Genomic DNA, 21,795 nt, shown 5'->3' on the forward strand with positions numbered 1-21,795 from the left:
ATGATAATTCACTTAATACATATTTAATTCCTAAAGAATTCAGGAAGAGGAAAAACATTCAGAATTTTCATAAAGGCTCTTCAAGGTGGCAGAATAAAACAATTATTAAATTTAAATTGTTCCATTTTGGTACACTTTAGTCTTCCAAAAATTGTATAAAAAAGATCTACTATCAGATTTCAGTGATTCCCTACCATGAAATACAAAATACACCCACCATGCACAGTGCAAAAAGCCTAACCACTTTTAATCCGTAAAGAATTGCCAGTACAGGTACAATTATTTGCTAGCTGTGTTTAAAAACTAGAAAAATCTGTGAATACTTGCTTCTGTTGCTGACAACAAACTACTGTCTTTTTAGGAAAAACAGTGACACCACTGTGGAGCAAATACCCACTTCAGTGGTTACTCTATTAAAGCATCCAAGGTGGAATGACGACTTGAAGTAAAATCCCTAAGATAATAAAAGCAAATTCTACTTCATATGATTCTTAAAAAGATTAAAAATTTTGATTCTTGCAAACAGTAGGGTGCTCTAGTAAAACATCATGAACTTTTGAGACAGATGACTAAAGATCACAAAAGATTTATTATAATGAGAAAGTTCATCTGAGAAAATTCCTCAAGTTGACTGAGTTTCAACTGGCTCAGCTGTAAATTTTAATCAGTTAGCACATTATTTATTAAATATCAAATAATAGTCTAGTTCAGGCATATAGTCATGAACTAATCATTGTCAGATAGCTTATATTCTAATAGTGAAGGTATACAGAAATGTACAGAAAAAATAAATAGAAATTTTAAAACTCAGCATGTCAAATGATGATGAGTATTACAAAGAAAAATAACGCAGGGAGGAGGTTTCAAAGAATGTTGAGGAACGTCTCAGTCAAAAAGAACACTTAGACCAAGGCCCCAATGAAGTGAAAAAGGAAGTCCTGTGAATACCAGGAATCCTGAAGGAAGAGCATTAGCAAAGGCCCTGAGGTAGGAACATGCTTAGCTTGTTGAAAGAACAGTAAGAAAGCCAATGTGATCCATGCAAGGTGATAGAAGGGAAGGAAAAACAGTGGAAAATGAGATCAGAGAAAGAAGGCAAGGAGTGGCTAGGACAAGGACCTGCAAGACATCAAGTCTACTGCGGAAGGGCATTGTCTTTTCCTCAGCATGAAATGGGAGCCATTAGAAGGCTTGAAATAGAAAGTGTTTGCTCTAGCATATATCAGAAAGACCAAAGGCCATGTTAAGGGGTTTTTTAAACTTCAAAGTAATGTACAAATATGAAGCATTCCTATATATATATATATATATATATATATATATATATATATATATATATGAAATTAAGAATCAGTTTGCTTGTTTTTGCTTTTGTATCAAACCAAGGAACAAAGATATTTCAACATGAAATGAAGATTAACAAGATGAAAAACAATCACACCACTAATCAAACAGAAAAATGATAGTCATGAAATGATATGTTCTTAATAAGTGTTTTCTTCTGACTTGCCCAGAATGGAAAAGGGAAGTTTAAGTGTAAGAGAGTCTCTTGTTATCACAATGACCAACCAAGTCATACTTTTTCCTAGTAAAATTTCTTAGTTATTGGTATATATCAAATGTAAGAATTTTTCATTATGAAATGCAAGTATGAGGCAAACAGTTAAAATTAGTGAACCATATCAATGTATTTTATGGTACTAAACAGCTCATCATTACATTACTTTTTAGAGGCATCAGAGCAATTGATGGCCCTGTCAATTTGTGAGGAAAAATAGTATGAAACTGAAAGGACACTGAAAATGGAAATTTAAGTGACTGCTCCCAATTCTAGCCTAAGTCATCTTTCTTTTCTGTCATTTTGATTTTGTCTTTTAACCTAATGTGTACCCACCACTGTTGCTTTATGAAAACAATGCATATTCTCATCATTAGTAAATACCCAAAACTCCAGTACCATGTTGCCAGCTGTTGATTGAACATCTGATCATTGCTGGCAACAAATAATCCCACTAGCCCAACAGTTCTAAGCATTTTAACTTTGTGAAATAACGCATTCCACCTAAATCCACGTTCTAAGGAGGGTGCAATTATTATCTCCATCGTATATTTGAAAGTTAAATAGCCTAAAGTCACACTCTTAATAAGAACAGGATCTAGTTTTGGAGCCTGGACTTTTTTGCCCCAGAAAGGTACCTTTAATCCCTGCTGCACCGCAACAATGCTTCAACTCTGTACCTGAACTCAGTACATACAAAACTTATCATCTACTCTCTCCTACCTTTCACTGTGCTATTGGAATAGAAAGCAATCTAAATTTCAGTCACCTGACCTCAAAAAAATCTCTTAAGCCTCCCACAGGCACTTGAGGCTGCCAGGCCTGCCATTATGTCAAAATTTTCCGGAGTACAGGCCAGAGAATAGGCCCATGGCTAAAACGCCTCCTAAACGCGGGGGTGTGTCCGCGCGCTTCACCTCGCACCTGGAGCCCTCCCAGGGACAGGCGACCACCCCCTCACTCTGCTCCCTGAAAGGAACTTTCGCCGCCCTTCCTCGCCTTGCCAGGGGTCCGCCTCACCCTCCAGCAAACCAACACACCCAACTCCGCACCCTCTACCACCTCACTCTTGTCTCTCGCTCCCTAGAGCCCTGAATTAGCACCAGCAGCCTTTACCTGCTCTTCTGCTTCCGCCATGGTGCCGCCAGACGGTCACATGACCGACCCGGAAATGAGAGGAAACCCCCGACGCTGGCCTCGAGGCCTGCTGGGAAATGTAGTTCTAGCTGGCCGGCGCCTGGCCGGCCTATCTAACTTGGAAAACTGGTTTGGCCTCAACTATGCAACCTCTGCGGAGTCCTGCTTTGGAGAGTCTGAACAGAACCATTGTTAATGCTATGATTTATTTTACTGTAGTTCTAGTTTCCGAGGTTATTATTGTGGTTACTAAGCACTTCATATATATTAGACCCTGGATTTAGAGCTTTGCATGAATTATCTCATTTAATCCTTCTAGAAATCCCTACCATTAACTCCATTTGCAGAACATTGTAGCTCTGTGGTCCCACAGCTAGTAAGAGGCTGAACTAGGGTTAGAATTTGGCCTTTTCTGATGTCAAAATACTCTGTAATTATAAAATGATGATTAGTCTAAAATTTTGCCCTTGTGTTTTTAAATGTTTTAAGTGAATATAAAGTAATATTTGCAAAGGAAAGTCAGAACAAGGTATACTCCAACAAACATTTAGTTCATACTGTTTGCTACTTTAAGTAAACATCTTCTGACACGTGAACACTGGAAAAAGTTAATCACTATTGTTTAATTTTTGTTGAGTATCACTTATAGGTAAATATTAAAGATAAGAAAATAAACTTGTCCTTGGTAAAATCTGTAAAATTACTGCATTACTTTGATCTTGTGGAAAAACTGATTCTCCTCTCTGTGTTTGTGGACATTATTAAGTCTCTTTCTTAATCCTCAAGAATCTGCAATATCTTATCCAAAGACACACATTTTCTGCTTTCCATTCACTTGAGAAACTGATAACTAGCAGAAGGCATCACAAATAGCAGCTTGTGGAGGATGCCTCATTATCCTTTTTTCCCCTGTGCCACATTGACTCTGACTTCCCCAAATCTCTACCTGTCACTTGTTTGACTCATGATTACTCAATGGCCCAGGAGCCAGGATGATACCAACTTTCAAACATTTGTCTTCTCCCAAGGGCCCAAACATCCTCCAGAACTTACTGGGGTCAATCTTCCCACCTGCTAATCAGCCACAAGGGAATGAAGGTGGACTCTCCCAAAGCATTTAGATATCCATAGGTAATCATCCAATGCCCTAAACATCAACCTGCCCAATCCAAGAATTTCCCACATCTGTTGCAAAGTAGCCCAGAACCATATATTGCTCTTAATGGACTCCAAATCCCAGAAAGACCTTTTATAGACCAAAGATACTGTGGAATCCATCAGTCCATTCTCCACAGGAAATACAAATAAGCCTGGCTATTCTACTTTTCTGACTTTATTCACAAACTGTCATTTTTCCCCTTTTCCATTATGAGCTAGACTCACCCAGAAACTTCTAGGACTACAGCTTCTTCAAATTGGCAATCTCCTCTGCTTTGGTGAAACAACTGTGATAGGGATAAGGAAGGAAAAAAAGATTATTACCACTGTTTTCCCTCCAGGGTGCTTTTGTTTTATTGCTCAATTTTATTTTGGTAAGAAGTCAGGCTGCAGCACCTCTAGAGAAAGAATGATTAAATACTGAGAAAATAGCCACTGAAATCCAGAACAAGATTTTTTTTTCTTATTCTCCTCAAATTTTTTTTCTTGCCCCATAACAGTATGTGGTCCCTAAAGTTTTGAGGACTCCAGAGTCTGACCAGGTCCTGACCTTTCTTTCTCCTTCTAAACTGCCAGGGCTCTTAACCCCACCTGGCCTCTGAGGCCAGCTGAGCTGTATTTTCTCCAAGGCCCCTGTAACCTGGCCCTTTGTTGATGTTAGAATTTGGGGTGGGGGCCAGTTGAAAATCTTCAAAAAGAGATCTCCTGTGAATCAGCCTCTTGCCAAGGCTGCTGCTTCCTGATGTCTTTGTTAAATTTGCTCTAGTCTCCTTTTGGGCAACTGGAACTCCCTTGATGAGTCTTCTCCACGACTTGTCCAAAGGACTCATCCCTTTCATTTGCCACACAGCTTGTGTTTTGGAAACCTGGTGGAGAACACACAGTGGCAGCCCAAACAAGCAAAGCTGGAGACCATTCGTCCACTCCTGGTCTTCATTCTGGAACAAAGAATGTTCAGTGCTCTTTCTTTTTAAGACTAAAGAGGCAGCCAAAATTTGCTGCAGACTTTCCTCTACTCATTCAACCCAGAGTCTGGGTCTATCCCCCATTCAGTGTACTATCTTGATTATAATAAGATATTATGAGCATTGTGTCTTTTGTTATTTCCTTTTGGACAGACTGAAAAAGTAAAAAGAGTCCCAGGTATGGAAAGGTGGAATCTACCAACTACAGACAAGCAGGTTCATGCTAGGTCCGCAAGCAAATGAAATGCACATGTGACCTCCAAGGCCCAAGTTTTCTACTGTGAAGAATTTAGGTTTTCCTTATCTGGGAGATCTATAGCCTCCTGCAACCCAAAGTGCACTTCACAGAGAACAAGAGAGCTTGTTAGAAATGAATAATTCTGGGCACTGTGAGAAACCTGTTGAACAAGAATCTGAATTTTAATAGTATTTTCATGTGATAGGTATGTAGAATAAAGTTTGGAAAATGTCCATCCTAACAGTCCTTGTTTCCATATTAAATAACCTATTCTTTCATGCACACCATCAGTTCACCCTCACCCAGCTGCAAGCTATAGAGATAAAGATTCAACTTCTTTTTTTAATATTTTTTAGTTGTTGATGGACCTTTGTTTTATTTATTTATATGTGGTGCTGAGAATCAAACTCAGTGCCTCACACATGCTAGGCAAGCACACTGCCACTGAACCACGATCTCAGTCCCAAAGATTCAACTTCTTATTCTGTTTATAGACCCTAAAATTGTTAATAGACTTCAGAAACCAGATGAAACGACTTATATTTGTAGAGTAATTCGCTGGCTTTAAATATGTGTCTCAAGGGGCTGGGGTTGTGGCTCAGTGGTGGAGTGCTTGCCTACCATGTGTGAGGCATTGGGTTCGAGCCTCAGCATCACATAAAAATAAGTAAACAAAATAAAGGTATTGTGTCCATCTACAACTAAAAAATAAAATTAAAAATCTGTCTCATAGTTTGCTGTATAGATGTGAATAGTTTACTAATTGTTGTGATTTAGATCTGGACTGTCCCCACAAAGGCTTGTGTGTTAAAAAAAACATCATCCCCAGTGCAGCAAGGTTCAGAGGAAGGCTTTGGGGCAAAGATGGATCAGGAGAGCTGTAATTTCATTAATGGGTTAATTCATTTGATAGATTAATAATTTGAATCGACTATACAGGGTGATAACTGGAGAAAGGTAGGTGTGGCTGAAGGAAGTGGGTCACTGTGGGCACACCCTTAGGGACTGTATATTATCCTTGGCTTCTCCCTCTCTCTCTACTCCTTCCACTCCCTGCTGTCCTGCACAGCCATGCCCATCTACCATAATGTTCCGACCTTGGAGTAAGTTGACCACGGACTGAATTCCCTGAAACTGTGAGTAAAAATAAATCTTTCCTCCTCTAAGTGGTTGTTGTCAGATACTTTGTTCACAGCAGTGAAAAACACACTAACTCAAAAAATTAGAGCCTTTTGTTCATACTAATAACCTCATCTCATTTTAAAATAATATGAATGGATTCAATATTTTTCATTAAAAATAATATTTCTAAAATAGGGAAACTGGAAAGACAAGGCTAAAAATAAATAGCCTTGTCTCCCTTTTAATTAGTTAGGACTTTTTATTTCTCCCAATCTTTAACTTTCATTCCTTCTTAGATTGTTACCATTTTAGCCTATAGGTCTTTCCTAACAGCCAGTAACAAACAAAATTATGCCATATTATTCTACTGACTATAAGTTTCAGTCTTAGCCTTTCTTTAATTAGCTTTCTCTTCAGAATAGCAAAAATAATAACAATGTTACCTTTAACAATATTGGAAATCCTCAGTTCATTTTTCAACTTACCTTTACAAAAATTGTACCCACTGAAACTTGTTACCTTCTCGTGTTCTAAATGCCATTTTAAGACACAGCTTGTTGGAAACTTGCCTTGCAACACTATTTTAAAAATGCCTAGGCTAATCAATTTATGAATAGAAAAGGGTTATTTTGACACACAGTTTTTTAGGTCCTAGCCTATGACCAGTTGGCCCCATTGCTTTTGGGCCTGTGGCAGAGCAGCGCACCATGGCAGAAGTATGAGACAGAGCAAACCCCTCACCTCATCACCAGGGAGCTAAAGAGAGGAAGAAGAAAGGGACAAGGTACCCTTATACCTTCAAAGGTAGACCCTAAATTACCCAAAAACCTCACACTAGGCCACCCCTCTGGAAGGTTCTATCACCTTTCACTAGTGCCTGTTGGGGACCAATCCTTTAACACCTGGGCCTACAAGGAACAATTAAGATCCAATTGAGCAAAAGCACTGAGCCACATCCCAGCAATTTTTATTTTTTATTTTGAGACAAGGTCTTACTAGGTTGCTTACAACCTAAGTTGCAGAGGTTGGCTTTGAACCTGCAATCTTCCTACCTCCTCCCCATGAGCTGCTGGGATTATAAACATTCACCACCAGACCTAATTACAAAAACATTACCTAATTCCAAAAAAAAAAAAAGGCATGTTAATGATATACAATTAGAAAAATACAAATTATATATTATATATTTAAAATGAAATACAAAAGTTATCAATAATGCCTCCATTTAAGTCATCATCGTTGCATGTTTTTTTCTTCTCCCCTCCCTTCTTTCTTTCCCATCTTTCTCTGTGTTTGAAGGATTTTTTCCAAACAAAAAATCACATCATTAAGTGTTGCCATCTGTTTTCTTCTGTTATGCACATTTCAACATCATTTTCCAATAACATTATAAAATAAGACATTATTTTAATGGTATATAATATAAATGTATCCTATGAAAAAATCATAATTTATGCGATCATTCTTTTGTAGTATTCTTCAAATATATCTAATTAACATATCATTGTCTGGTTTGTAAATATTTCCTTAGAAAAAATATGCTAAAATAAAATAGCTTGGCTATTGAAACCTTTGAAATTGTCATGAAAGGTCTTTGTAAATATCAAGAGATGCCGGTTTTTTTTTTCAAAAAAAAAACTATTAAATGTTGTAATGTGATGATTTTGAATAATTGAGAAAAAATTTTATGCATCCTTCGGATTCCTATTATATGTCTCACTAACTAATATTTCAAAGACCATCTGTTTGAGTTTTCCCCAGACATAGACTGCTGATATGAAATCCACTTACTGAACTTCTTTCATATTTTTGACAGAAAAGCACAAAACTAATTTTTTAACTTAAAACATAAATTCAATCTGCTCAGGATCCAGGTGTTTAGCTGTGCCAAGAAAATGTGTTATTTCATAGAAGATCTTTCATTTTCAATCAGAATTTTGAAACAAAATGCTTAAACACATCCTGCCTTTGGAAGCAAATATCATTTGTGAAACAAGGTCCATTTTTCAGCAAGAGTTCTACTTCAAGATTTGTTTGTCAAAGAAGAGCCTTTCTTTTTCATATATCTTGAATCCTTCAAACATAAAAGCATGAAAAATTGAAATAGAAAAGAGAAGAAATTTTGTCACACTAAGTGAAAGCAATGGTTGTTTCTAATTATGTTTAAAATTTAACAGAGCAAGCACATTAATTCATTAAAACTTAATAGTCACTTTTTATATAAATAGTAATATACATGTTTCTTAGCCAGGAAGCTGTTCAATCCACAATACAGTTGAATCTATACATGATTTGAAAACAGTGAAAATATTTTTGTTGCAATTAAAGCAAGTAAATAAAGTAAAAACACTATGATGTTGATTTAATGGTTTGGATTTAACTCAAACATTAATTTACAAAACAACAAAGCACTCAAAGCTACAGAGCTTATTTTATTTTATTTTATTTTGTTTATGCTGTACTCCAGTCATTTATTAAACCAGCAGGACTGGATTGTGACAACCAGGGAGCTTATCCAACATTTATGACACTGTTAGTATAGGAAAATGCAAACTTAGTTGCAAGACTCTGACCCAGAAACCAGGTTTAGAATGTTTTAGTTGTAACTTTAAGGAGGGAATGACTTTGACCACTACTAGGGAAGATTTGTTCCTTAATATAGGGAGCATGCCAAGGAGAACAGAAGAAAAAAGAAAGTTCAAAATGAACAAGTAGGATGACATTGCACACAAAAATCAAGCCAGACCCACAGAATTACCTAAAGCTCCCAAAGCTCATTAGACTCCCATGTGGTACAGATGGGATTCTGCACTTTCAGTTTTAACCAATCTCAAATCCAGAATATTTTAAATTAAAAAAAAATTGCACCTATACTGAATATGTAGAGAATTTTTTCTTGTGATTTTTCATTAGACAGTATAGTATAGCAACTATTTGCATAGCATTTATTCTGTATTAAGCATCAGAAGCAATCAAGAGATAATTTAAAGTGTTACAGGAAGATATATGTAGATTATATGCAAATGATATGGCCATTTTATGTAAAGGACTCTTTTGGTCAGCTTTTCACCACTGTGACCAAAAGACCTGGCAAGAACAATTTTGGAGGAGGAAAAGTTCATTTGACATGCATGGTTTCAGAGGTCTGAGTCCACAGACAGCTGACTTCCATTTCTTTGGGCCTAAGGTGAGTCAGAACATCAGGCAGAAGGATGGGGAGGAGGAAAGCAGTTCAAGACAAGATAAACAGGAAGCAGAGAATCCCAGTGGGCTGCAACCAGCAAGGTCATAGGGTTGGAGCTACACAAGCCATTTGGGGAGAACATTATGTTGCCATGTGCCTCACAGATGCTAGACATGGAGCTATAGAGCTTCTTTGCCCAGCTCAATTTTGGTCTTGCTTTAATCCCATACCTTCTTTCTAGGCCCTGTTTCTCCCTATGAAAGAGAAACGTTACTCTGTGCCTTTATATGTTGAATATTTGTAACTTGCTTTTGATTTTTATTGGGGCTTATGCTGAGAGTTTTCCTGAACTCTCAGAGGAGACTTTGGACTTGGATTTTTGGACAATCCTAGAACTAAGATTATGGAGACTCTTGGAAATGGAGTCTGTGTATTTTACATTTGTGAAATGGGCATGAGCTTTTGGGGGCCAGGGGCAAATGCTATGGTTTAGATATGAGATGTCCCCCAAAAGCTCATGTGAGAGACACTGTAAGAAATTTCAGAGGGAAAATGATTGGGTTATGAGATCCCTACCCTAATCAGTGCATTAATCCACTTCAAAGGATTAACTAGGCATGTAGGGTGTGACTGGAAGAGGTAAATTGCTGGGGGTGTGCCTTTAGGGTGTATATTTTGTCTCTGGTGAAAAGGGCTTAATCTCTCTGCTTCTGGTGCCACGTTCTGAGCTGCATTCTTCTGCCATACTCTTCCCCCATGGTGTTGTGCCTCAGTTTGGGCCAAGAACAATGGTGTTGGCCATCTGTGGACTGAGATCTCTGAAACCGCATGCACCAAATCATCTTTTCCTCCTCCCCAATTGTTCTTTTCAGGTTGTTTGGTCACAGTAGTGAGAATGTTTACTAAAACAGGAACTTAAACATCAATGATTTGGGTATCTATAGGGGTCCTAGAACCAATCCCCTGTGGATACTAAAGGAAAATTGTATTTTTATCTGGTTTAACAGTTACCAGAGAAAAATATGTAGGTGGCAGTACCAGAACCAAAGGCCTAACATTTCCAGATAATATCATGAACTTCTCCAACCTATAAATGACTTTCAGGCCATCTGAAATGCTCTTCCTTTCATGTATGCCTTTCCCTTACTCTGGTACTTATAGATCCTTCTTCACTCTGGGGTGTTTGGCCTTGCTGTTCCCATAAGGCTGAAACTACTATTTCTCTCTGATCCCCTTCTAGAGACACCTCCTCTCTTTTCACTGGACTTCATAGAACTTCATTTGTGCAGGTGACTGGGAGGGAAAATGGGGAAAGATCTTTGGAAAGGATTGACCATGGATGAAGAAAACAGAGTCCAATTGTTAGTTCATATGTATAAAACACTGCTCTGGTTTTCCCCATCCCAGGCCTATTTGTTACAGCTGGGAAGAACTAGTTGTACAGAAATTCCACTTTATGATATGTTATGATGGATATCTATTGGACTACCTATCCAGCACCCTTTTCCTAGGATTATCTCCCTACTACCCCATGTCCCTGGCCCACAACCACCATGGTGCCTACAGAGCCTCTCTACTTACTGGATACAGTGAATTCATCTTTCTCTTTTCCTTGAGATTTTTGGAATTAAGAATGAAAAAGCTCAAACTATTTCTTAATATTTGGATTCTGCTAGATATTATAGGAACTGTTTTTGGTGAAACAAGTGCAAATTAGTTTTCTGATGATTACAAAGAACCTTAACTGATGTGTGTATACACACACACACACACACACAGAGTTGACTTTCTCCTCCAAGCAATCTTTATGTCATCTTCCCTGCCCTTTGCTCTAGTAAGTGGGCTTTGGTAACCAGGGTAACCGTCTTGGTTCCCAGACCTGAGGGATTAAGGGAAAGTATCTCAGAATAGATAGAAACAGCACTGACTTCTCTGCTGTTTGGAAGATGCAGAAGATGTCACTCCCACCTTTCCTTGATATGTTCCCTCAGTTGCATGTGGCACTGACGAAGGCCACAGACTTTGCTGAATCCTAGCTGAATTTCAACTAGTAACTGATTTTATCTTGATTTCTTTGCTAGATTTCACATGAGCAATCACCCATACTTGGGACCAGAAGCCATTTTAAAAGGTAGTTTCAAGTTTAGAAAAAAATTGTAAAGCAAAGATATTGGCTCAGTTATCTGGGTCAGAAACTGAGTCAAGACAGTACTAGGCTTGGGTTCCCATCTCTGGTTGATCTGGAAGTGAAAAGGCTATGAAGGAGAGAGTGTTCAGGAAAATCCTGAGGCCAACCAGGCAACCAGCCAAAACCTACCTGTAATGCCATCAGAGTAGTCCTGTTACAGTAAATATTTTTTTAGTTAAAAGCATTGACTCTCCTCTTGCTTTGGTGGCATGTGGTTGGTAGATAAGTCTCCTGCTTTTCAACAGACAAGTATAACTCACTGAATAATGAAGACTTAGGTACAACTTTGCAAAACAACCTTACCTAAACAAGGTATAGTCTATTCTTAGAGTATTGAATTTCTATCATTGTTGAGTTCTCATCTTTTAATGTTTGGAAATCTTTCCTCTTCTACTAACAAACTGAAATAAATTACAGGTTTTTCTGTTTCTAATGATCTAAAATGTGGCCAGGTTTGCACTCTGGACCACAGTGTGCAAACATTATCTAAGATATTTATGCTAAACCTCATGATTGAAGAAAATATTAAGACTTTAATAGTGATAATCTTTGCAGACCTGTAGCTTCATATCTGGGAAAGGATTAACGACTTATAGTTATAAGCTGTGCTCCAAGTGGCACACTGCCTCCAATGACTGGAAAATCAATGCCTTTAGTGAGTATATCTACAACCCAAAAAGTCATTTCTCCTTCAATAATGGCTCTTTTTTGTATTTGCACATACTGCATTCTGTGAATCGGGCTAGTCTCAGTGAAATTCTTAGAAAGCATGCACGAAAAATATCTTAAGATTCTCACACAAAAATATTACCAGTATATTATCACTGTGTAATTTTATTTATGGTATTGTTCAAAAGTCATGTTTTTTATTACTTATTTATAGAGGTAGTATTCACTCATCTAACAATTAGCATGCAGTAAGAGTAAACATGTGAACCAAAGGTTAAGAGACCATTCTGTTGAGCATACTCTGAGAATAGCTGTGAGGGTTGCTAAATACACAGTGTGAGAATATTCAGCTAAATTCAGAGATTCAAATTGATTACGGCCATAGTTTAGTGTCAGCATTTCTAGTTTCCTCTTCCTCTTTTTGAAGATATCGCAAATTGAATTCATAATCTTGATCTAAAACCTCTTCGTCCTCAGTTTTCTTTCTTCATGACTGGCACCGCCTATATGCCTATCTCAGTCTGTTTTGTGTGGCTATAACAGAATATATGGATGAGTAATATATCAGGAAAAGAATATCATTTTGGTTTACAATTCTGGTGTTTGGAAAATTCAAATAGCATGGTGCTGGTGTCTAAAGAGTGCCTCCTGACTATGTCACAACAAGATAAACATGGGGAAAGAAAACCAGCTGTGAGCAGGAGGGACCAAGCATATGGGGTGGCTTTACCTTTTAACAACCCACCCTCTCGAGAACTAATGCAGTCACATGAGTCTTGACCCTCTTATTCTCTCCAAAGATGATGCCCCTATAATAATCTCCCACCAGGAGGTCCTACCACAACAATATTATTTTTTGGAGGGGACCTACCTTCTACCACATGAACCTTTGAGTGGCAAACAAAATCCAAATCCTAGCAATGCTCAAGTCAGAAAGCTGGGAGTTATCCTTATTGCATTTCCTTCTTTCATACTCCAAGATCCCAACAAGTCACCAAGTTCTGTGATTCAATCTTTATCTCTCTGTGTACCCTTCTCTCCATCCCCATGGCACCTGTCTTAGTTCAAGTCACCCAGAACATTGTAACATCCTCCTGATTGGTCTCTCCACCTCCAACCCCATCTCTCTCCACTTACTCACATTGCAGCTAGAGTGATATTTTAGAATGGACACGTGATTGTAAAACTCCTCTGCCTAAAATCCTTCACCGCCTCTCCAGCTTCATAAGCCACCACTCCCTCTTCCACATTTTTCTCCAGCAATACAGAGTCCCTTGGTATGCCTTATGTGTTCCACTATTTCTAATTTTTGGAACTTTGATTCATCTAAAAGAATCTCCCCTTACTTGTTTCCCTACTCCACTTCCAGGCTTAATTGCTAAAACTTCAAATTTCATTATTGCCTTAACTACAGAAATTTAAAAATGCCTATTAATATCTTCCAAAGTAAACATGTTTTCTATTTTCAATTTGGTTTAGTTGCAAACTTCTGAGAATTTCGGGAAGTTCAAGTTTTTGCTTACCATGAAACTAACTTTTTTCTTTCTTTCTTTCTTTTCTTTTCTTTTATTTATTTATTTATTTTTTATTTTTATTTTTTTGCAAACATACATGGTCCTATTCTTGGAAAGGAATTTGCTACCCTGGGACACTGGAGCTCTTCTAAGCCACAGGGTACTATTCCACAAATGTATAACTATTTACTTTAACTCTGAGTTGAGCAAGCTTCTTTCAGCATCTAATATTGTCTATGATAATGCCCTTTCCCCTTTTAGGCTATTATTTGATGCTAAAATAACTATTTTACTAAATATATTCTATTGGTAAGTTATGAAATAACCTAAAAATTAAGATAGCCTTCAAAAAAAACCCTAATTCTTGGGACTAGTTTTCTGGAATCTTTGTAAATTGCTGTCCTGCTTTTCTGAAAGATATCCACTTCTGATACTGCTTTCCCTTCAGCTCTTATAGTCACTAGTAAAATTTGCCAGTAAGTGGTTCTACAATCAACTCTGTGAACTTCCTCTAAGGTCCTGTTTTCTGAGTTTACAGTACTAACTCTAGAACATTCAAACTGTGGATACTTGTTGTTAGACCTATAGGAAATTTTTGTTTTATTGTTTTCCTGGTAAAAATCCTTAGAAACTTATTGGCATAAATTCATTAAATATGGAGAAAAAATGGAGCTCTTAACAGGAGTCATTAATCTTTCCAAAAGCTGAGTAGAATTAATTTCATCCTCCAAAGAATTAAATGTGCTTGAGAGTCTTACTGTTAGGTGGATCATCTCAGTGTATCTTAAAGGTTTCCATTTGTTTTGTTTTATTTTACTTACTGCTACCCCTAATAGGAAATTCACTTCACAATCACAACCAAATCATTGATGTATATATCAAGAGAGTCTACACATACACACACACGCAAAAAATAATTTCCATGAAATAATACTTTTTGTTATGCTTGAACCTGAAATATCCATCAAAGATTCATGTGTCAAAGCTTGATCTCTAGCCTGTGGTGTTACTGGAAGATGGTGGAAACTAAGAGGTGGGTCATAGTGCAAGGAAGTTAGGTCACTGGGATGTGTCCTTGAAGGAGATATTGGAATCCCCAGACTTTCCTCTCTGCTTACTTGCTACCATGAGGTGAGTTTTGCTTCACCATACGTTCTTCTCCTGATGTTCTGCCCCTCTACAGACCAAGCAGTCATGAACTGAAACCTCTAAAACTGTGAGCCAAAATATTTTTTCCTCCTTTAAAGTTGATTTTTCTCAGGTCTTTTGTCATAGCAACGTAAAACTTACTGACACCTTTAGTATAATTGACGCACACTGACGTTACGAAGGTTTTATTCTATTCTATTGTACAAGGGTTTTTAAAGCATTTTCTCAGTTGTTGATGGACCTTTATTTTATTCATTTATTTATATGTGGTGCTGATGATCAAATCCAGTGCCTCACACATGCTAGGCAAGCACTCCACCCCTGAGCCACAACCCCAGCCCTGTACTAGGTTTTGAACTCTACTTAAGTTGATTTCATAATCTGCAATGGGGACACAGTCTACAAATTGAAAAGCCCTTAACAACAAGTTTTGACAATAAGAAAATAATAAGAAAGTGAAATAGATGGGGAAAATTCTTGGTTTTTACTTTCTAGAACCATTTCCCAGCCTTTATTTCCTTTGATCTCTGGGTATTTTGGTGGGGCAAAATCACAGTGATTTTTTACAATATTTTGCCCTCAGGGTAAGCATGTAAACAAGTTGTTTTAATATTTATCCTCTTGGGCAGTAATTCTCCTTGATAAGGAAGGACATTTAACTCCAGGTACATGGTAAATACTTCTCTTGCAGGAATGAATGTGGAAGATGGCTTCTTTCTTTGGGGGTCACCAAGATGTGAGGATGTGAGCCTGGGCTGTTCACAACCATCTTCATCTTGCTTGTGTGGGGAAAACCTGATTAAAAAATGAAGCCAAGGTCTGCTGAGGAATGGCAAGGGACAGAGAGCACCCTCACAGCAACTTACACTATATATCTATATCTATATCTATATCTATATCTATATCTATATATATATATATATATATATATATCTATATATTAACTTACATACAGTATATGAGACAATATAATTTCTTCAAGCTATTTTGAAATGAATTTTCTCATTTACCAGGTAGAAGTGTCCTGTTTATAAGGTAAATTAGATAATCACAGAGGGCTTGGTATTTATGATGTGGGAGGAAATAATACAGGTCTGTGTCCATAGTGGAAATATTAATAAAGGCAATATTCAGCCTCCTTTCTATCACTCATAAGAAAACGTGACTCTAAAAGCAGGATAATATACTTAAAAATATTTCAAGTATTAATTCATATGTCCTTCTGCTTCTTCCACTTCAATTCTTCTCTTTTGTCTTTTCTCCCATCAGGTTGACATTCTTCATTCATTTCCTCAGAAAAAGAATAGCATGTCTGTAATCCCAACAGCTCAGGAGGCCAAGGCAGGAGGATCATGAGTTCAAAGTCACCCTCAGCAATGGCAAGGTACTAAGCAACTCAGTGAGACCCTGTCCCTAAACAAAATACAAAATAATAATAATAATAATAATAATAATAATAATAATAGGGCTGGGATGTGGCTCAGTTGTTGAGTGTCTCTGAGTTCAATCCCCAGTACCAAATGCAAAATCTAGGTTTTTCATTTTCAATTGCCTAGGATTTAGGAAAATATGAGAACGTGAAGTAGGTATAGTAAACAACAACAAAAAGCTCCTCAATAAATGTTATCCAATGTTAATTAAGCCCAATGGTAAGCACTGATATTGTACAGAGTTGACAACCTAAGATACCCCATCCCCACTATATGGCAGGGGGTGCAGTCATGTATGAAACCCCTTCCATTGGATATAAAAGTGCTGTCGAATTCAGAGGGCTTATGGCTTATGGAACAGGTTTGGCCTGGGTGACCTCCCAAGGCCTCTTCCAGTCTATCATATGATAATTTTTGTACTTAAAATTTTCCCTGCATTATCATAATTTTCATAAATTATATTACATGAAAACATATTCAACTTGCATGGATCAATGAATGAGTTTTCCTATGATAATTTCTGAAGGATAAAATTTGGCCTTAGTAAGAGTATCAAAATTAATGATGCACATAAGAGCCTTTGATAGACTACCCCCCCCCCCGCAAATACACCACACATATACATTTTATTGATAAAATTGCCCTCACAGTGTCTAACTCCTCTAATCACTACTCTGCCAACCACATGGTGGCTTCCCTCATAATAATTCATTCTGGCCCTGGTATCAATTCTCTCCTTTTCATAGAAATAGCTTGCCCTTCCCATTTCCTCTCTTCCTCCCCAAGTCCCTTCAATAATTGAGGTTCACCCAGAGCTCAGAGACCCTGGTGTCAACCTTGGACAGTCCTTGATTATAGAGCCACAGCGTGGCAACAACAGACGAATCCTGCACCAGTAAGTGGTGCTTAAGTACATGGCTTTGTGGTGGTTATTACCCCTCCCACCCCTTCTTCTCAGTGAGTCTTTCTAAAGAAATATTTTGAGCTAAGAGCCCCTTCCAGGATAGAGAATATATTTGCAGATTTCAAGGAATTTAAAACCAGGCCACCACCTGCCCCGATAGTTAAAATGGAGCCCAACAGCTTTCCTGGAGGAGGGGTGTGCCCTTATTAAGGAAGTTACCCAGTTTCCTAATCCGTGAAGGAATGAATTTTTTAAAAACGAAAGAACGCTATTTTGAAAAGATTATATAACAATCCAAAAACAACACTTTAAAATACAGAAACTAGTCGGGAAACTGCCTTACAGGAAAAGTTAATAATTGAAATGAACGCATCTTAATAACAAGCAAAGGACTATCCTGAGCAATACTTCTTCTACATGCTTTTCATTCTGTAGATTCAGAGAGATCTTTAGATGGGCCATAAGGCCTTTATGAACATATGACCCAAATTAAGAAAACCTGTATTCACTACAACCAATGTTCATAAGTGCAGCTCACTCCTTCCTTGGCCTCAGCCCAAAATTAACTCTAAAGGATAAAAGGTAGATATCAGGAACTATATGCTCTAGGAATTACTATTGGTATCAAATCTGCCATTTTAGGTCAGATGCCATTTTTATCTAGGGACTCCTAAGTTGCAACTTAGGAGCCATTTTATCTAGAGATCCTGAGGCAATGCTGCTTAGCCTCCCATAAGAACATGTGAACAGGGTTATGCCATGCTAAAGCACAACCCTGTCATAGTTGGACAATAAATTAGCTAGTTAGATACCATACTAAGTGGAACATAGTTGGGTTGATGGTCAAAGATGTTGATGGTCAGAGTAAGTGATACTGTCTGGGTCTTTTTCCTTCATGAAAACCTATAGTAAATACAATCATAATAAAAATTTATGCCATTGTATTACGATCATATCTGGTTGCTCCTCAAATTTTTTTAATACCCTAGTGAATTAGTCATGACCATGCTCTATCTCCACTTAAAATATCCTGCTACATCCTTCATCTACAAGAGAAAGTTTAAACTCTTAACAGCCAAGGACCTTAAAGAAGTAGAAGAAAAATATAAAGAAATAAAGTTGAACAGCACTATAAGTTCTTATTTGCATCCATTTTTTTTTCCCAGACATGTGGTCCTCAAGTGCATGATTGTAGTCCAGTTTTGTCTCTGCCATTTGCCATTATTGTAACTTGGGAAAAACAACTCAATGTTTCTACACAAGGAAACTGAGTTTCAGAAACATTTACCAATTTCTTCAAGGTAGCACACATGGAAAATGGCAGCAGTGAGATTGAGACCCAGTCTGTTTGACAGCAGAACTGTTCTCCTACACATTCCTGATTCACTGATGTTCATAGCAACTGAGACACAGTAGAAATTCCAGTGGAGTTTATTGTTGTTATTAGTAGTTCCTTTCCCACATAGAATTCACAGCAAGCGACTAGCAGTGCATCCAGTACAGACTCAGCATTCCAAGTATCTTGATTTGATGATTGAGTCAATTACTTCCATTTCTCAGAGGAGAAAACTGAAACTCAGGGAGGTAAAATGGCCTGCACAGTTTAAGGATTAGAAAACATCAGAGCTAAGATTAGACTACAGATCCTGTGTCAGTTAGTCTAGTGTTCTTGCCATGTCACCCACTAATCAGATTTTTTAATTTATAATTGTGGAGAGATAATTGTGAATAAAAACAAACATTTAAATTTTCTAAGAGAAGCGATTTCTTGAAGAAAAATCCCTTTTCTCTATCAGCAGGGTTGACAAATATCTATTTTTTTAAAATTCACTTTTGTACTTTATAAACAGGATTTTTTTTAAAATTAGTTGTTGATAGACCTTTATTTTATTTATTTATATGTGGTGCGGTGCTGAGAATTAAACCCAGTGCCTCATACATGCCAGGCAAGTGCGCTACCACTGAGCCATAGACCCAGCCCTCTATAAACAGGATTTTAAAATAAAATCTATGGTTCCTTAATGGTGAGTAAAACCACATTTTAGTAGGTAGACTAGTAGGAATTGGAAATATGAGATATTTTATAATAAATATATCATGGAAATCTATTTTTATTGATTCATTCCTTAGGATATCAGAATGAAAGTATATGTAGGTGCTTAGGTATTATTCTCCTAACCACTTTTCTTCCCTTTAGTGCCCAGTCACTTAAAAATATGGGCGCAAGTCTGGAATTGACAGTGCATTCTTAGCCTTTGACCTGAACAGAATAAAGGCACAGCATAAAAAGTCAAGTGAGTCCTCAGCAAAAGCAAATGTATTCATTAGGGTTTTTTTCTGATCACTGTTCTTTTCAGAAACTCATCTAACACTGAAAGTGAATACCGCCTTAAGCTTCAAAAAAATGAAAGGAAAAGAATTTCCCCCTCCCCAGTGCTTGTAACACCCTATTAAAAGCTTGAGAATAAAACTTTCTTCCCTATCAATGTTGGTTTTTTCCATTAAGCAAATATTGATTTCCCCTTCCCCTTTTGATACCAGAGTTCAAATTACCATGGCTCTTTTGGAATTTGGTTTACTCCTTCTTTGTGTACTAACAAGGCTGTCCTGAGTTGCCTGCTGCTAGGCAGCCAACAGGGGGTGCTCTCTGCATATTTTGATGAGGGGAAAAAGATTGGATTCCAAATAATCTTTGATTTACTTTTTCTTTTTTCTTCTTTTTTTTTTTTTCTTTCAGTCTTTCAGTGCAAAAGTAAAGGCTAGACTAGTTTTTCTCACGCATAAAGGTTTTGCAAATGTGTTCAGGAGCAAAGTGAGGAAATGCACAGGCTGGGAAGGAGGCCTGAGGGAGAGCCACTATTTATACATGAAATGAAGATTTGAGGTTCCAAGGGATTTGGGTCTCTGAATGATTTGGATCATTGATCATCAATTACACCTAAATTTTCTGGACCATAATGACTAAATTTATTGGACAATTTATCAATTTCTCACTTTGTGTATGTGGATGCAGGGTGAATAGTCAGAAAATATGTTCTAATTTTGCTTTTCCTGCGTTTCTCTTAGCACATCTCTCAGCACTCAGCTTCGGTTGCTCTGTGTCTAGAATGCAGAATGGGATTGTGCATCCCTGCTGACAGCGTCTCCTATAAATAAACTTCTTGGTATCTGAGTGGCAAACAAAAACCATAACATTATTTGGAGATATATATATATATATAAACACAAAACAAAACAAAACTTTAAATCAGCCATACATTATAAGATTAAGGAAAAGCTGAGGGAGGTTTTAGAATTCAAAGTAGCTCTTACCCACAGAGGTTCAGATTCAATCTGAATGATATTCAATATGACATATTCAGATATTCTCTAATTGTCATGTTTGAAAGGGCAAGTTTAAACTTGGATAGAGATTCAAAAGAAGTTGCTTGAACACCAGACAAATGCTGACAGAAACAAGTTAGTTTGAATCATTTGCCTCTGAAGACAGATGAAAAAGATCAGAGGTAACGAGCTCTCATTAGAAGAAAATATAGTATGTGGTCAGCCTTGTAAAATGTACCAGGCTATATCATCAAGAGATACCAAAAGCCACAGGTATGTATTGAGATATTTTAAAATAGCTAATACTGCTTACTGTCCAGCAGACTAATAAATAAGGTTTCCTATAGAAATTTTAAAGCCCTTATTTTGATTTACACAGTAAAAACCTCAAAAAGAGTGATGGCCATACTCATTATTCAACAAATACCACGAGGAAAAAATGTGCATCTTAGAAATGTATTTTGTTTTCTCTTTCTGGAGTCTAAACAACTTCCAGCTAAAAGACATATTTTGATTAAGATAATATTTTTCCCTAATCAATATTTTTTACCTCTGGGTTATTACTTCCTTGAAGGCTTCTCTGCCTTTTTTTCCCCCTTTTCTAAATTAGTCCATGTAGTTTATGAGAAATCATCAGCACTGCCATACGCTGCCGTTTACATTAAATCTTTCCCTTAATATTTACTGCTAGGTGGAAGGCCTTGTCTCTAGCCTTTATGGTTTGGCATCAAATCTTGAAATGTGTATTTTATACTTAATTGGAGTGGGGATAGGAGCACAGGAGCAGAATTAACCATTAATGAAATCAGACTCCCGTTAACCAACTTGGGCGGTGGTATGCTTGAACACCCCTTGTTTTGAAACCATACCCAGTGTGCTCTTACCAGCTTGATATGGGTTCCTAGAATCATGTACTGTTATTCCTGTGTCCTGTTGCCATAAAAGTGTCTAAAGGCTTACTCTGGATTTCTGTACTTGCCTCATTGCAGACAGGTGATAAATAGCACTTGTCTGCACCACACTTGGAAGGGCACTGGTCCAGGTGTGAAAAGGGAAGGATCAGGTGGGTTCCACCTTCAATTTTGCCAGTCTCTTCTATGCTCCACTGTCCCTTGTTTCCTCAAACACTCAATAGCTGCATATCTACACTTACACACCCATCTCACTTTATCATATATATGAGACTACACATGCATACACACATGCACACCCCAGATACACACATATAAATTCTAAAATTGAGACTCAATGGTAT

At 37.4% G+C, this 21,795-nt stretch overlaps 1 protein-coding gene across 3 annotated transcripts in view; it reads right to left on the bottom strand.

The window, feature by feature from the left end:
• The window catches only part of Vps41 (VPS41 subunit of HOPS complex), a 166,604-nt gene extending 163,884 nt beyond the window's left edge, over window positions 1–2,720 (bottom strand). For all 3 annotated transcript variants that reach the window (XM_076836307.2, XM_076836312.2, XM_076836319.2), the window contains exon 1: window positions 2,675–2,720. In XM_076836307.2, coding sequence (XP_076692422.2) covers window positions 2,675–2,695 — 21 coding nt within the window. In that variant the 5' untranslated portion in view covers window positions 2,696–2,720. The remainder of the gene's footprint in view (window positions 1–2,674) is intronic.
• Between the last annotated feature and the right edge of the window lie 19,075 nt (window positions 2,721–21,795).

The sequence above is a fragment of the Callospermophilus lateralis genome, chromosome 1, assembly GCF_048772815.1.
Source record: "Callospermophilus lateralis isolate mCalLat2 chromosome 1, mCalLat2.hap1, whole genome shotgun sequence".
In the NCBI taxonomy this organism is placed as follows: domain Eukaryota; kingdom Metazoa; phylum Chordata; class Mammalia; order Rodentia; family Sciuridae; genus Callospermophilus; species Callospermophilus lateralis.